Source organism: Perognathus longimembris, chromosome 8 (genome assembly GCF_023159225.1).
Source record: "Perognathus longimembris pacificus isolate PPM17 chromosome 8, ASM2315922v1, whole genome shotgun sequence".
Taxonomy (NCBI): Eukaryota; Metazoa; Chordata; class Mammalia; order Rodentia; family Heteromyidae; genus Perognathus; species Perognathus longimembris.
The window spans coordinates 433,516-450,848 of NC_063168.1; the positions used below are offsets into that span (position 1 = coordinate 433,516).

Here is a 17,333-nt window from a genome sequence, read left to right on the forward strand (position 1 = left end):
AGACATTATTGTCCTCAGAACACCTTTACTTTTTTCTATCTTGCTTTTTTTTTGGTCAGTCGTGGGGCTCAAACTCTGGGCCTGGTTGCGCTGGGCTCTTTCCCTCAGCTCTTCAGGTCAAGGCTAGTGCTCTACCACTTGAGCCATAGCACCACTTCTGGTTTTCTGGTGGTTAATTGGAGATAAGAGTCTCATGGACTTTCCTGCTGGGCTGGCTTTGAACTGAAATCTTAGATCTCAGCCACGTGAGTAGCTAGGATTACAGGCATGAGCCACTGGTGCCTGGCTAGCTTTTTTCTTTAAGTAAATGTTTTAATTCAAGTATAACCTAAGTGTGAAAAGTGAAAACATCCTGAATGTACAGCTAGGTTGTCAGAGCATGAACACACATGGTAACCAAATAGCATAGTCCAGTGCCTCCCCTCTTCCTCTCTAAGTTCTTTGGCTTATAAATTTCTTTTTAAAAAGTCTTTCTCATGGTACTTCTCTGAAGGAAGCAGGTCTTGGGTTTCATTTTTTTTTCTTTGAAGTTTATATTTAGCTCCCCTACATACCCTTTGCCCACATTGATAGACTTCTGTCTGCTCTTGCACTAAGTGATGGAAAGCAAAGAGGCTGAGATGTAAAACCTGCCTGCTAAAGGAGGTCACTGTGCAAGGGCATGAGGAGTGATGAGAATAAGCTACTCATTCACAGAGGTACAGAGGGCTGCCGACTGAGGTAAAAGCAGCTCATTCTCATAAAGGATTCTGGGAATACTTCTTATAAGAAGTGATATTCAACTTTTCTAAAAGGCAAATAGGAATTAGGAGACAGGTATTCCCTGTAATAATAGCGCAGATGGATATTAAATTGAAACAAGATGTCTAAGGGGTAGAGGGTTGAATGACAGAGTTTAACCATGTGGGCCAGAGAGTTTGCCCTGGTGGGTCAAGAGGGTCAAGAAGGGGAGCTGGGAGTGTCATGGATAATTAGGAGGCAATAGGGTCTAGTAATTTCCATTAGCTCTAAGAGTAGGTGTGATAGCAGTAATGTCAATAGGAAATTTGAAGGGCTCTGCAGGAGTTTGTATGGAGAGTGCCATTACTTTATTATCTTTTCTAAAGTTTCTTTTCAAGCATATTGAGTATTTTTGGGAGTGAGGGATTGATGCTGACATGATACATATGCATGTCTTTTTCTCTTATGTGTTGCTTGAAAGTACAACTCACAGTTATGAACTTTTGAACATTTTAATCGGTAGATAAAACAAGTACAAAAATGGTATAATTTATGATCATATTTGTATTTAGTTCAAAGCTACCAATACCATAGGTTTCATTCTTTGGTTTCTGAACTTTCTGAAAGTTATGAGTGTGGTAATTATTATTTTTATACTTCTCTGTGATCTTGAAATCTTAACAAGCTGGTGACAAAAACTGATGGCTTCTAAGACTTCAAGCTAAGCAGGATCAAAGTGATTGAGAGAATATGGAGCAAAACCAGGGACCTGGTTACTTTTCCGAGATAATTCTCATCAGGGCTAAATGTGATCTATGGTTTGGATCTTAAATATGGTGCCCCCCACCAAGGCCCCTGTGTTAAAGGCTGAGCCCCCAGCTTGGCACTATTGGGGTGTGGTAGAACCTGTAAGAGATTGTGCCTAGTGATTTAACTCACAGTGGGTGCTCCAAAGGGATTCCTGGATCCCTCTTCCTCCTCTGTGGTTTGGAATGAGATGAGGGTTTTTGTTGTTGTTGTTGTTTGGTATTGGTCCTGAGGCTTGAACTCAGCCACTTGAGCCTCGGCTCTACTTTCAGGATTTTTGGTAGTTTAGTTGAGATTGGCTTCAAACTGTGATCCTGAGATCTCAGCTTCCAGAGTCACTAGGATTACAGGTTTGAGCCACTAGCTCCTGGTAAGGTGAGTGCCTTCATTTACTATGTGCTCCTGATTTGATGTGCTACCTCACCATAGGCCCAGAGCAGCAGGATCTGAACCTTCTAAAACTGTTAACCAAAACAACCTTTTCTGGCTAACCAGTGATACTTGTTACAGTATCAGAAATTTGACTTAACACAGATGCTTGTTCACAGTTAAGCTTGCTAGATTGCCAAGTCCTTCAGAGTTCACATTTTATCCCCTCAGAAATAAGAGTCATTATCCTGACCTGATATTCTTTGGGATTTTCTACATAGACAAACATGTTATCTTCAAAGAGAATTTTATTTTTTCTAATCTGTGCACTTTTTATTTTGTTGTTTAATTGCTTTAAATAGGAGTTCGAATATCATACTGGAATATGATGGAGGGCATGTATCCTTGCCTTGTTTTGGTCTTAAGAGGGTAAGCATCTGTTTTCTCAGGAGGGGAAGCATCCAGTTTCCCACATCAGTGTGGTGCTAAATGATTTTTGTTGTTGTTGTTCTCTTATTACTAAGGTTTGGATGCAGTGCTTTGCTTTGCTAGGCAGTGCTTTACCACTTGAGCCTCACCTCCAGAATTTTTTTTTTTTTTTTGGCCAACCCTGGGGCTTGGACTCAGGGCCTCAGCACAGTCCCTGGCTTCTCTTTGCTCAAGGCTAGAGCCCTCTACCACTGGAGCCACAGCGCCACTTCTGGCCGTTTTCTATATATGTGGTGCTGGGGAATCAAACCCAAGGCTTCATGTATACGAGGTAGGCATTCTTGCCACTACACTAGGCCATATTCCCAGCCCCCCAGCCTTTTTTTATGTTGGTTATTTTTGAGGCAAGATCTTGCTTATTGCTTGGGCTTATGTCTGAAATGCAACCTCTCTATTTATGCTTCCCATGTACTTGGGATGGCAGATGTGTACTACTGTGTCCAGCTGTTAATAGTTGAAATGGAGTTTAAAAAGTTTTTCCCTGGGCTGGCCTCTTAATTTCAGTCTTTCTGATCTTAGCCTCTTAAATAGGTAGGATTGCAGGTATGGGTCAATATGCCCAGCTACTGTAGGTCGTTTGTAGATATATTAGGTATCTATATTTACTGTTTTCTCTCTTTCTGGGTACACTTGATGATATCTCATGCTCTGAAGTTTTCTGTTCAATTTCTTTTGATCTGTTTTTCTCCATATTCTTTGGATTATGTCTAGTCTGATTCCAGGTTCATTGATTCTTCTGTTCTTATGCCATCTTCAGTCTTCTGTTGAGCCCTAGCTAGTGAGTTTTAAAAATTTTAATTGCTGTAACAAGTCTACAAATTCTATTTTGCTTATTTTCTGACTATTTTCCCTGTTCCTTATTTTCATTATACTTTTAATTCTTTTTTTTTTTTTTTTTTTTTTTTTTTTTTTGGCCAGTCCTGGGCCTTGGACTCAGGGCCTGAGCACTGTCCCTGGCTTCTTCCCACTCAAGGCTAGCACTCTGCCACTTGAGCCATAGCGCCGCTTCTGGCCATTTTCTGTATATGTGGTGCTGGGGAATCGAACCTAGGGCCTCGTGTATCCGAGGCAGGCACTCTTGCCACTAGGCTATATCCCCAGCCCCTATACTTTTAATTCTTTAAACATAGTTTTATTTAATTCTTTTAGCATGTTTACAGTAACTGTTTTGAAGTCTTCATCTGCTAAGCCCACAGTTGGAGGTAGTCAGAAACCGTTTCTATTGACTACTACCTATGTGCCATATGTTTTTTTCCTCTGCCTGTCTTATAAAAGTTTTGTTGACATTTTGTATTTATGTCTTAGATATTGATTCAGCTCTGGACTATGACACTATGGTCCTGAAGTTAGTGGTAATTTTGTTATTGCTACCTTCCCTTTACTTCCTCTGTATCCCATCCCTCTTTTCCCCGTGTGTGTGTGTGTGTGTGTGTGTGTGTGTGTATGTGTATGTGTATGTGTATGTCTATGTCTATGTCTGCATGCCTGCATATGTGTGTGTGTTCCAGAATAAAGTTTTTTGGGGGGCTGTTTCTTCTTTTCTGTATATGTGCACATGTTCTGTTGGCCCAGTGGGTGTGGGTAACTTGGGCTGCTCTGTAAGCTTCTAGCTTCCAGTCAGCCTGGGATTTGTAAAAAGATTGTGTTGTGTGCATGTGTGCCAGTATTGGGGCCTGCACCCATAGTTTGGATGCTGTTCCTGAGCTTTTGTGCTGATTGCTTTACCACTGGAGTCACAGCTCCACTCCCCGAGTTTTGGTGGTTAATTGGAGATGAGAGTCCCAGGGATTTAAACTGGATACTCAGATCTCAGCCCCTTGAGTAGCTAGGATTAGAGGCATGAGCCAGTGGTGTCTTACTGTGAAAAGATTTTAAAGCTCTGTACAGCCTTAAAACTCCTGTTAAGTATCTGGCTAGTCTGCCAGTTCATTACTTGCCCCAAAGAGGCTTTTCATGTCCACGTGCCTCCTCTATTGCCACTTGGACTGGCAACACCCTAATCAGTTGAGTCCCCTCTGGAAGTGAAGCTGGTGTTGCAGGTCTGCCCCACCCTTGCTGACTTTTTAGAGTGACAACTGGAGAGGGTTGAGGACAGCTCCTGGCAAGAAAGTCAGACTTTATGCTTTTCCTAGCTCAAGTTCAGTCATTTTTATAAATAAACACTTCTCAGTCTGTTGAATGTCTCTGGTTCATTTACAGAGTACTGAAATAACTGTTTTTGACTATTTTGACCAGCTCTGTAATTGCTTTTTGAGAGAAGAATATGTGGGCCTCCTCTTACCTTTAGGCCAAAATTCAGAGTAGTTCTTAATGTTCCTGCAGGTGACCAGGGTGGAGAACCTTGTCCCTCACTTTCCTAGACTTTCCCCCCCCACATGAAATCATAGCATAGTGAAGCTTTTACCATATTAACTTTCCAAAATAAAACAGTGTAAGGTCTGAGGGGCTGTAAATAATAATTTTAAAACGAGATCTAAATAGGGGCCAGAATATAGACCTTGCCTCTGCGGTTATGGCCAAATGCCTTTCTTATTTATATATTAGAGTTGACAGCTTGGTTTCTTGGACTTGGTATGGTTATTATTTTGTGCTCAGTTGGCTATCATCCATTTACGAAAACAGCCAGCTAATCTAATTTTTCCAGGTTGAAAATCTTAAGCATGTTCTGTGCTCAGAGGTTGTCTGGAATCTATGCTTGATATATTCTTAACTTTGAGAGGAAATTATTCATAGCTGATGTATTAGAGGAGACTAAATTGGGAACATTCGGTTATTACAGAACATTAGCTAACTAATTTTTATTTTATTTTATTTTTGTTGGTCATGGGGCTTGAACTCTGGGCCTGGGAGCTTTCCATGAGCTCTTCACAAGGCTGGTGTTCACAGCGCCACCACATCTGGTTTTCTGGTGGTTAATTGGAGATCAGAATCTCATGGACTTTCCTGCCTGGGCTGGCTTTGAACCACGATCCTCAGATCTCAGTGTCCTGAGTATCTAGGATTACAGGCCTAGCCACCAGTGCCTGGCCTAACTCATTTTTTGATGCTAGCTTAGAAAGACTACCTATCAGACTTTGGTGATAAGAGATTTTGTCCAGCCTTTAGACTCAGTACATAAAATACAGAGGTAAAGATTGCATTGTATTCTTAAGCCAGTAATGGGTGAACACAGCATTAAAAGAAGGGACTAATTAACCAGTCTTACTTACTGGAATGCAAATATATAAATAAATATGTATAAACAAACATAATTTTTTTAAATTTTTTGTGCCAGTACTGGGGCTTGAACTCAGGGCCTTGTGTTCTTGCTAAGCTTTTTCTCTCAAGGCTGGCCCTCTACCACTTATAACACATTTCTGCTTCTGTCTTTAGGCTGGCTTGATCCTCAGCTTTCAGCTTCCTGAGTAGCCAGGATTATAGGTGGTAACCTAGCCACTGGCACCTGACTATGTGGAAATTTTAAAGTGCAGGTATACTGAATCTAGTAACTAGATGAATGCTACCATTTTTAGTATTGTCTTTCATTTTTCTCACTAGTGGTTCTCAGCATCCGTTGGGATTTCTAGACATCTTCAGGAGGTTTGTGAAACATGACTTTTAAAAATAATAATAACACTGAGATACAATTTCATTATTTGCCTTCTTCACTCTCATAAGAAATAGAAGCAGCTGGGTGCTGGTGGCTCATACCTGTAATTCTAGCTACTCAGGAGGCTGAGATCTAAGAATCATAGTTCAGAGTCAGCTTGGGTAGGAAAATCCATGCGACTCTAATCTCCAGTTAACCACCAGAAAATTGGAAGTGGCGCTGTGGCTCAAAGTGGTAGAGTACTACTTTTGAGCAAAAGAACTCAGAACATCTCCCAGGCCCCAAGTTCAAGCCCCACAACTGACAACAAAAGAAAGACAAGAAAAAGAAATAGAAGCAGATTCTAGAATTTAGCTGTTTTCTCTTTATATTCTATTATCTTTAAGTTGTTGCACAAAGGGAGTACAATTCAATATGTCAGTTTATGAGTACAGTGCATCTTGATCAACATTACCCCTCTCATGGTTTTCCTACATCCCTCCTAACGCCAATGTAGCTTCTTTCTATGAAGTCAGACATTAAAAGGATTTGAACAAATAACACTCTTTTCACTGTTTGTTTGTTTTTTAGAAAATAGTTATTTTTCATGGTCTTTATGCTAATGTGATAGACTTTAGAATACAGTTTAAATATTTTATAAGTTTATTGGCCTTACTTTCTAAAGTCATAAATGTTAATGGATAAAATTCATATAAACCAAAGATCTTTTGAGTCTACTAATTTTGAAGAGTATAAAAGAATTCTGAGACCAAGCAGTATGAAAATTATTATATACATATGCCAGTATATCTCTCTTAAGGTACAATTTCCCTCATGCTGTGTATATTGTCTTCAGTTTTTGCTAACTATATCACAAATTCTCCAATGAATTTTAATGGGTCTTTAGTATTGCATTAAAATTATCATACTACACTTAACTGTATAAATAATGTTGTGATAAACTGGGCACCAGTGACTCCTGCCCATAATCCTGGCTACTCAGGAGGCTGAGATCTGAGGATCAAGGTTCAAAGCCAGCAGTAAAGTCCATGAGACTCTTATCTCCAATTAACCACCAAAAAGCCAGAAATGGAGCTCTTGCTTAAGTGGTAGAGCATTAGCCTTTAGCAAAAAAGCTCATGGACAGTGCCCAGGCCCAGAGTTCAAGCCTCTGGATTGGCATTTATATTGTTGATCAGTTTGTTATACTTTTAAAAGTTAAGATGATTTTTGTTAGGTGCCTAGTTGTTAGTAATTGCTTCATGTTCTGCAGGACACTGACATAGAAGAAAAAGAACTGCTAAAATACTATTCCTGTTGGGCCAAAAAAAGTCCTGTCTGCAAGTTGGGCTTTGGCTGGCATCTGGAAACTTGGCTGATAGCCACTGATAAGGGAAAGTACCCCGCATATGATATGAATGGCTGGCTCCTTTTGCCTGAACTATTCGTAGCTGCCATGTGCTTTAACTGAGCATTTGCTGTCTTGGGAATTGGAATTTTGTAACGTGCTAATCAAAGGCTGCTACATGACCAGCTCCCATAACAGACTCAGGCATAGAGTTGTTTGAATTATCTGGTATTCAGCCCTTTGTGTATGTTTATTTGTGTCCTGTACAACTCCATCCACTATAAGTCCTAGAAACTTTTCCTGGTTCCTTCAAACTTGTGTCCATGTGCCTTTTCCTTTTGCTAGTAAGAATCTCCTTAGTCTTAAAGGAGAGATGCTGGTGGGGGTGACCTTGGGTACTCCTGCCACAAGGAACTCACAGCTCAGTAGTGGAAAGTTTTAATTTTAAGTATTAAAGGAAAAATTTTATAACCATCTGATAATTTTGTACCCAAGTTTATGGTTGTTGCATTTCAAAAAATAAGACTGAGTAAAATCATCTTTAACAATAAATATTTTTTAAAGTAAAGAACTATTAAAACATAGATCTAAGTGTATTCAAGTGAGTGTTATCCTCAGTTACACAACTTATTTTTTTCCACTCATTTCAGTATGATAATGGAATTTGGGGCTGTGTGATGAAATTGCTAAAAGGAGATTTTCCTTTCCCCAAGGGAAATCAAGGAAAATGACTTCCATCATTTAGATTAAGAATATATTTCTAAGAAAGTGTCTCAGAGGTATATGCAGCATCATTTGTTTGTCCTAAGGTATGCTTTATAAGGTCACTAGATAGATTTTTAACTTATTAAAGCTGTATCTAGAAGTTTGTTTTTAATTACACTGTTAATGATTATATTACTTGAGGGACAACTTAGAGAAATAGTGATTGTGTTTCAGAAGCTTTCCAACCATATATTCACTAGTGGAAACCCTGCTTGTAAGTGTAGTAAAGTTATCACCGAGGGGAAAGCATGAATTATGGTTTTACTGTAACTTGAGTAAAGTTTATGGTTCTGTTTAACTATGAGCCCCATTTTCTCTTTTGAGCTCAGAAAGTCCTTCCTTATGTGATGGATTTTAGTGGGAAACAGAATGACAGGGATAATTCCATATAATTTATAAAGATGTGAAATAGGTGTCCACTCTATACCTTGAAATCCCTCACTGTCCCAAATATAATCTTGGAAATTATGGCCTTGAATGTTTTAATGAGGTCTCTTGACATGTGGGCAATAGAGAAAGGGAAGGAGGAGCTGGGAGAGAAGAGCTCTGTTTCCAGGCTGCGTGGGTCTAGCTTCTACGGACAATATCAGCCACCTTCCTCATTCTCAACAGGTGGTCCAAGTAACGTCATCATCATCACCCTGGAATGCCTTAGAACGTTTTGGGCCTCACCTTCCACCTATAGAATCAGTACCTCTGGAGGTAGGCTCCAGAGTCCTGTTTCTACAAGCCTAGATGGTTCCCATGGAGGAGAGAATTCAGGAAACCGAGACAGCTGCCCTTGTTTGTTTTATTTGCTCTCTTCAAATCATTCTGTTGTTTTTTTAACCTATCTTGTTTGGATTCCTGCTCACTGTGGCATTGCCATTTCTAGGTTCCAGTCCTCCTAAACCTCCTTTTGACTCTACTTCTTCTGTTTGTTAGTATTTTAGAGGTTCGTAAGTGGGAAACTCCCTGTGATCTTATCCAGACCCTTCTCTTTTTGTTTTAAATTGGTTGTAAAAATAATGAATGTGAAATTAAACAAATGAAGCACCCCCCCCCCCTTTTTTTGTCCTGGGACTTGCACTTAGGGCCTGGGCACTGTCCCTGAGCTTTTAAGCAAAAACACTTTTTTTCCCCAAAATTAAAAAAAAATTGTTATTATGAAGGTGATGTATAGGGGGGCTACAGTTACATAAGTCAGGTAAGGAGTACATTTATTTTGGACATTGTCACCCTTTCCCTCGATCTCTCCCAGTTTTTTCCCTCCCATCCCCACCAAAATCGACACTTTTAGAGGTAGTGAGTGCTTTCTAAAATGTAAAACTTGTTAAATTTTAGAATTTTAACAACTGGGAAGAGGTTCCCCCTCTCTCTCCTCCTACCTTCCCTCCCTCTCTCCCTCCTACTTTCCTTCCCTCCTGCCTTCATCCCTTCCCCCCCCCCCCCCAACCACTCCTTTCCTGTGCCAGGGTTTGAATTCAGAGTTTGCACTTGCTTGGCTGCTTGTTGGCTGCTCTCTATTACTCGAACCACACCTGTAGTTAAAGCTTTTGGAGATAGAGTTGAATGGACTTTTCTGCTTGAGCTAGCTTCAAATGAAGATCCTCCAGATCACAGCCTCCAGAGTAACAAGGACTATAGACATGAGCCACCGATTCCATTCATAGCTCTTAAGAAAATCATTTTTTTGTATGAAGTAGTTTAGTGTACTAAAGAACAAATGATATACCAACATCCTTTTGAGCTAGAATTTTACTGTTTATTAAGTTTTTCATTTTTAAAAAATTGAGAAATTAAGGAAAAGCAAAGTACAAGGCCATGAATTCATACTCTTGTACCACCAACAAAAGTTAAAAGTGATTTTAATTTGGGGAAATGTTAATGCTTGGACATAGGATTCAGTGGTATCCCCTATATCTTGCTAGAAGTTAGTGCTTGAAAAATCAGATTTTTTGTTCTATTTTTCTGTAGCATAATTAGGTGATCTTTGTGTTTATTATTTATATTATATTAATTATCATCTACATTATTGATATGTTTTCTTAAGTTATAGAGGCCAAAGCCTCATTTATTAATTTTTTGATAGTACTAAGGTCTGAATTCAAGGCTAGCTCAGGCAGGAAAGTCCATGAAATTCTTATTTCTAACTACCAGAAAACCAGTAGTGGCACTGTGGCTCAGTGGCAGAGTGCTAGCCTTGAGCTGAATAGCTCAGGGACAGAACCTGGGCCAAGAGTTCAAGCCCTAAGCCTGACAAAAAATACTCCTACTGGGCTTGAACTTGTTCCCACTCATAGCTGGTGGGTGCTAGAACCAGACCTCCCCTTCTGGTTTTTTTTGCTGGTTATTGGAGATAAGTCTCTTGGATTTGTCTGCCTGGGCTGGTTCCAAACTAAGATTCTCAGATCTCATACTCCTGAGTAGCTAAGTATAGAGTAAACAACTAAAGCCTAGCTGTGTAACTTTTCTTTCCCTTTCTTTTTTAAGTGCCAGTTCTGGGGCTTGAACTGAGAGCATAGATGTTGGTCCCAGATTTTGTGCTCAAGACTAATGTTCTACCACTTTGACCTGTAGCACCATTTCCGCTTTTTGGTGGTTAATTGGAGATAGGAATCTCACGTGCTTTCCTGCCTGAGAGGGCTTGAAGATCCATCCACAGGCCTCAGCCTCCTGAATAGCTATGATGACAGGCCTGAGCCACCGATGTTCCACTTAAACAGTTTTGATTCTTGTTAAAATCGATTATTTCATGGTGATTTTTTCCTGTTCATCATTCCCTATGCATTTATTAATTGACATCCAGCTATAATCAACACTTTCCCTTTATCTGTTAATTAGAAAAAAATTTTTAGCAATAGTATTTTAAAAATCAGGGTGTAGTTTGAAGACAGGTGCTCTGTCACTGAGCCACACCTCTAGTCCTTCTTTTCTCAGACATTTCTGAGATGGGTTTTGCTTCCTACACAGGTACTTGCTTGTAAAATAGGGTGCACCTATTGTATACTTTCTGTCGTGGTGAGGCTGACAGGCACGTACCATCACATCCAGTTTCTTTGCATTAGCTGGCCTGGATCCTCCACCTTCCTAATCTCACACTACCATGAAGCTGGGATGACAGGCATTTGCCACTGCACCTAACTGATTGAGGAGGGATTTTCTGTATGTCTTAGGCTGGCTGGACTGCTGTCCTATTTGTGCTATCTGCTTGGCTACTGGTATGACATGTGCATGCTACCATGTCCAGCTCTTGATGTTGAGGTGGGGTCTTGTGAATGTTTTGCCCAGGCTGGCCTCAAATGAAGTTTTTCTTGACTTCTGGTTGGTGAGTATCAGGACTATAGGTGTGAGCCGCTGTGCTCAGTGAACCATTTCAGGCCAACTTTACCAAACATGAAGATTTAGTTTTTGTAAGTCTGTTTCTTATAGAATCTATCTTTGAATAAAGTAGAGACTATAATATTGAATAAAAAATAGTCTTTCTAAGATTTGTTTAGTTTTACTGTCCAAGTACTAGCCTTAGGCTAGCAAAATTGATAGAAAAGTTGAAAACTATTGTTTAGGCTTTTCTTGATTTAATGAGGTTGTGTCAATTTCCACTCCCATGCCTCAACTACTGTTCATACCACTGGTGGTCTGCACATGAATATCCTGCTCTGTCTTTGGGCCTTTTCTTACTGTGTACTTGTCTCTCGACTGTCTCACACTTGTTCCAGTGCCATTGTTTATCCTCCTAAGTCCATTTTTGTTGCCTAGGACAGGTTTTCTTGGCCTGTGATTATCTCAAATTATTAAAATAAGTGGTTCAGCTAGGGTTGTTGTACATCTAGCTCATTGACGTTTTCAGAGTCTCTTGTTATGGAACTAAAGACTGAACTCTAGACCTCACACTTGCTAGTGTTGTACTTGAGCTACTTCCCAAGTTTTAGTTTGTTTTTCAAGTAGAGGTTCTAACCAACTTTGCCTGGGCTGGGCTGTAACTGAGATCCGCCTAACAATACCTCCCAGGTAGCTAGGATTTTAGATGTACACCACTATGCCCAGCTCTCTCTCTCTCTCTCTATCGTTCCATCTCTGTCTCTCTCTCTCTCTCTTTCTCTCTCTCTGTGTCTTGTCTCTCTCTCTCTTGCTGGTCCTTGGGTTTGAACTCTAGGCCTGGGTGCTGTCCCTGAGCTCATTTTCACTTAAGGCTAGCGCACTCCCACCTGAGCCACAGAGTACCACTTCCAGCTTTTTCTCTGATTAATTAGAGATAAGAATCTCAGAGAGGGCTGGGAATATGGCCTAGTGGTAGCGTGAGTGCCTCACATACATGAAGCCCTGGGTTCGATTCCTCAGCACCACATATATAGAAAAAGCCAGAAGTGGCGCTGTGGCTCAAGGGGTAGTGTTAGCTTTTAGCAAAAAAAAAAAAAAAAAAAAAGAAGAAGAAGCCAGAGACAGCACTCAGGCGTGGGTCAAGGCCTAGGACTGACAAAAAAACAAAAACCCAAAACAAAAAAACTTCATGGGCTTTTCTGCCTGGGATGGCTTCAGACTGTGATCCTCAGACTTCATCCTCCTGAGTAACTAGGATTCCAGGTGTGAACTACTGGCCCAGCTTTTTTTTTTTAAAAACCAATTTCCAGTGCTGGACATGGTGGCACATCTTGTAATCTCAACATTCAGGAGGCCTAGAGAGGAAGATTGCAAGATTGAAGCCAGCCTGAGCAATATAGTAAGAGCCTGTCCTGACCCTCTTCTCCCCCTCAAAAAGAAAGAAGGTACATTAAAACTTATTTTTTGGTTTTTCTTTTTATAGAAAAACTAATTGCTTATCAACGAGAATTTCTTGCTTTAAAAGAGCGGCTCCGAATAGCTGAACACAGAATCTCCCAACGCTCCTCTGAGTTAAGTACCATTGTTCAGCAGTTCCGACGCGTAGGAGCAGAAACAAATGGAAGTAAGGATGAATTGAATAAGTTTTCAGGTACAAATGATATATTTTGCATTATACAATGATGATGTATTTTAAGGGGCTATTTGCAGTATGTTACTTGAAGGTTGTATAATTTATCAGCTCTCATTTGTGACCCTTTTCAGAAGGGGGGATAGGAGGAGAAGCACATAAAATTTTCTATTCTAGTGAGTTGGAAAGGAACTTGTCTTAATTGCTAAGTTTGATTTTGAGAGAATTCTATCAAGATAAATTTTCAGTTAATAAGTTTTATTAACAATGGTGAAGAACTTACATCTTTTAAGACATAATTTAAAACTAGACCAAAATTTAACTTTTTGTTTGTACATATTGCTGTGATGTGTGTGTATACACTTCAGAAGTCCTCTTGAGAATTTGAGTATTTAAAGGAATTTGTACTCTTAATCTGAACTATAAAGAAAATAGGGCTGGGGATATAGCCTAGTGGCAAGAGTGCCTGCCTCGCATACACGAGGCCCTAGGTTCGATTCCCCAGCACCACATATACAGAAAACGGCCAGAAGCGGCACTGTGGCTCAAGTGGCAGAGTGCTAGCCTTGAGCGGGAAGAAGCCAGGGACAGTGCTCAGGCCCTGAGTCCAAGGCCCAGGACTGGCCAAAAAAAAAAAAAAAAAAAAGAAAATAACCTGGTGGATACTTTTGAGGACATCTAATCTGTTCATTGTCTGAGATCTTCTAGTTAGAGTAAAATGATAACCAATTATTTTCACTCTGTTTCTGTGCCCTTATCTAGTTGTTATCTAGTCTAGAGACAAATTTCTATTCAGTTGTCTCCTAAGTTGTATGATCTTTGTGATTACCATGCTAATCTAAACAAGTAGACAAAACCAAGTATTCCTTTAATCTTGAAATCTGTTACTTTACTTTTGAACTCTTTGTTTTTGCTTCCCCTCCCAATGATAAATATGTATTTTGTCACAGTATTGTGTAGAATTATGAAATGGTATAGATAAACAATAAATCACCCATGAGCCAGAGACAGATGTTTTCTGTTAACAATTTTTTGTTTCCTTCTGGTCTTATTTTTTCATGCAGTTTTTTCTTTTCTTGAAATTATACCATGAGTAATATTCCTATGTCACTAAATATTCTTCAAACTACTATTTCAGTAGTTATAAATGTCCATTGCATAATATACCTGAATATAATAAACATTTTTCTATAATTAGAATAAGTCAGTGACCTTTCTCCTATCTTTCAACTGTTATGAACATCTTTGTATATCACATTCCTGGTAGCCTTTAGGCTATTTTCATGAATTTATAAAATTTTTTTTTTGAATTTATAAATTTCTTTCTTTCCTTCCTTCCTTCCTTCCTTCCTTCCTTCCTTCCTTCCTTCCTTCCTTCCTTCCTTCCTTCCTTCCTTCCTTCCTTCCGTCTTTCCTTCCTTCCTTCCTTCCTTCCGTCCTTTCTTTTTGCCAGTCCTGGGCCTTAGACTCAGACTCAGGGCCTGAGCACTGTCCCTGGCTTCTTTTTGCTCAAGGCTAGCACTCTGCCACTTGAGCCACAGCGCCACCTCTGGCCATTTTCTATATATGTGGTGCTGGGGAATTGAACCCAGGGCTTCATGTATAGGAGGAAAACTCTCTTGCCACTAGGCCATATTCCCAGCCCAAATTTATAAATTTCTTAAAAGCAGGATCTGTATATATTTTGATGACTGTTGACTTTCATATACATGGCACTATCCCTAGAACAAGATAGGAAATGAATAAATATTTGTTGAATATTTAAAAGATAAGCTTTATAAAAGGACGCTAGAGGTAAAAAGATAGAATGTTTGAATTCTCATAAATACTGCTACCTTAAAAATAAAGTCAGTAACTCCTATAAGGCAAGATGCTCCTGTGGCGTGTGGCTTAATTGTTTTCTGTGTTGCAGATAATACTTTAAAGCTACTAAAAGAGTTAACAAGCAAAAAATCTCTTCAAGTGCCAAGTATTTATTATCATTTGCCTCATTTATTGCAAAATGAGAAAAGCCTTCATCCTGCTGTACAGATTGGAAATGGAAGAACAGGAGGTATGTTTATTTTGTGATTTCCTAGTGTGGTTGTACCTTTTGTCTAAATTGTGACTTGGCTTATTATTTAACCTGTTAGTAATATGCTTTTACATCTATCTTGTTTTAGTTCTGTCATCATTGTATTTTATCAGTCACTTAAAACATGCTATCTTTCTAAGTAGGCAGTAACTTGAAAAATCATGTTCACGCACATTCTTCCATTTTTTTAACTGATTCAAGAAATATTTATGAAGCCTACCATTCTTTATGCACCAGATATGCAAAGATTAATGTGTAGGATAACTAAATTATTTTCTTAGAACGTTGTTAATTGTTTTTTGAAGCTGGTTTTGCATCTCTCCATTTAATAACCATTTCAGTAAGAAAAATAATATTTATCAATAAGAATAGCAGGGGGCACAGGAATGGAGGGAGGAAGGGTGAGCAAATGCAGTCGCTGTAGTCAATGTGGTAGTATACTTGCCTAGCCTGGGAAAGACCCTTGGTCCTAACTCCAGGACCACAGAAAACAAAATAAAGAAGCTAGTTACCTAGCCAAACAAACAAAAGTGCTTCTTCTACAAGTAGAAGTTCCCTGGAATCTAAGATCAGTACCATGGATGGCAACATTAAAGAAATTAAAATTGACTTTGTGGAACAAACAATATGAGTCATATTTTAGACAGGATAAAAACCAAAAACAATAAATGACTCAGAAAGGCTCGGTTAGAAATCTGTTTTTCGGGCTGGGGATATAGCCTAGTGGCAAGAGTGCCTGCCTCGGATACACGAGGCCCTAGGTTTGATTCCCCAGCACCACATATACAGAAAACGGCCAGAAGCGGCGCTGTGGCTCAAGTGGCAGAGTGCTAGCCTTGAGCGGGAAGAAGCCAGGGACAGTGCTCAGGCCCTGAGTCCAAGACCCAGGACTGGCCAAAAAAAAAAAAAAAAAAAAAAAAGAAATCTGTTTTTCATTTCAGTGATTATATTTAAAATTTCCATATGCATACCCTGATTAAGAATAGATCCAGCTGAAGGTCACTTTAGTGGTCAGAAAGATTAGACTTTATTGTTCTTCCAGAAAACATCATAAAGTGCCTAAAGAATGGAAGGAAATAGAAACTCTAGTAGCCATATAATTGGTACTTGAGAAGGAGAAAACAAAGGAAGGGAAATCAAATAAATACTGGAAGACAGTTTCTTGGGTTGAAGAAATACCCAGGTCCTGATGCATTTAGTGCCAAGCATGATGGCTGACAAAAGACTCTTGTTGGTGAGCAACCAGAGTGGAGTTCCTGGTTGATGGTGGGCAACCGTATTTGCTGAAATCAAAGCTCATGAGCTGCTCGCCTGTCCTAGGCAGCTTAAGTTGTAAAGTTGGGTGCTCATCTTGTGAATGTTACTTGCAATGGAAAAATAAGCAGTTACACAAGTAGTTATGCAATCACAACATTTAGTGATATAAAGGATGTATAAAAAGGGCTTTGACCTAATTAAGGAAGCCTATGTGTTTAATCTGAGACTAGCAGAAAAATGTAGTTTACTGATGAAGGTGGATGAATTACTTTCCTATGGCACAAGCTCAATGTCTCAAACCAAGGGAAGCTTATTGTCTAGTAGTTTTGGAGGGCAAAAGTCCTAAAATTAAAATACCTAATGGGTATATTTCTTCTGGAACCTATTGGGGTTAATTTTGCCTCACAAGAGGGTCACAGTTAAGGAGAGATTTGAAAACGCTATGTTTTGAAGATGAATAAAGGACCACAAAAATGTAGGCAGCCTGTAGAAGCTAGGAAAGGCAAGGGGTTATCTTCAAAGGATAGCTTTTTCAAGTCTTTCCCTGTAAGTCTCTTGCTTTTGTTGTTATATTACATCTTCTGTCACTTGGCCCCTTCTGCCTGCCTCTTATAAAGCCCTTTGTGGTTACATTGAACACACTGGTAGTTCAGAATAATCTTCCCATCTTAAGATTCTTAACTAGGTCACATCTGAAAGATTCCTTTTCCTGTGTAAAGTCATATGTTCTTCACAAGTTCCAGGAATTAATGCACCATCTTCTTTAGGAAGTCATTTTTTTCTGCCACAGAGGGAAAAAGTTCAGAAGAGTACTACCACAGCTCTATGACGGAAGCATGGACTAGGGTAGAAGATGAAAGCAAGTCACTGTGATTACAATAAGTTGAGTGAGGAAGCATGAACCAGATGAGGCTACAGATGTGAGTTGAGGCCAAATAATGTTAGGGACTTCTAGATAGTTGTAGGATTTTGGTTTTCATCCTAATAGTAGTAGGAATCTACTAAA

At 39.5% G+C, this 17,333-nt stretch overlaps 1 protein-coding gene across 2 annotated transcripts in view; it reads left to right on the forward strand.

Moving 5' to 3' along the window:
- Mgat4a (alpha-1,3-mannosyl-glycoprotein 4-beta-N-acetylglucosaminyltransferase A) overlaps positions 1-17,333 on the forward strand; it is a 73,825-nt gene that overhangs the window by 13,111 nt on the left and 43,381 nt on the right. The window contains exons 3-4 of one of the 2 annotated variants that reach the window (XM_048352265.1): positions 12,850-13,017; positions 14,909-15,049. In XM_048352265.1, the coding sequence (XP_048208222.1) occupies positions 12,850-13,017; positions 14,909-15,049 (309 nt within the window). The remainder of the gene's footprint in view (positions 1-12,849; positions 13,018-14,908; positions 15,050-17,333) is intronic. The other variant, XM_048352266.1, reaches the window with a different exon arrangement.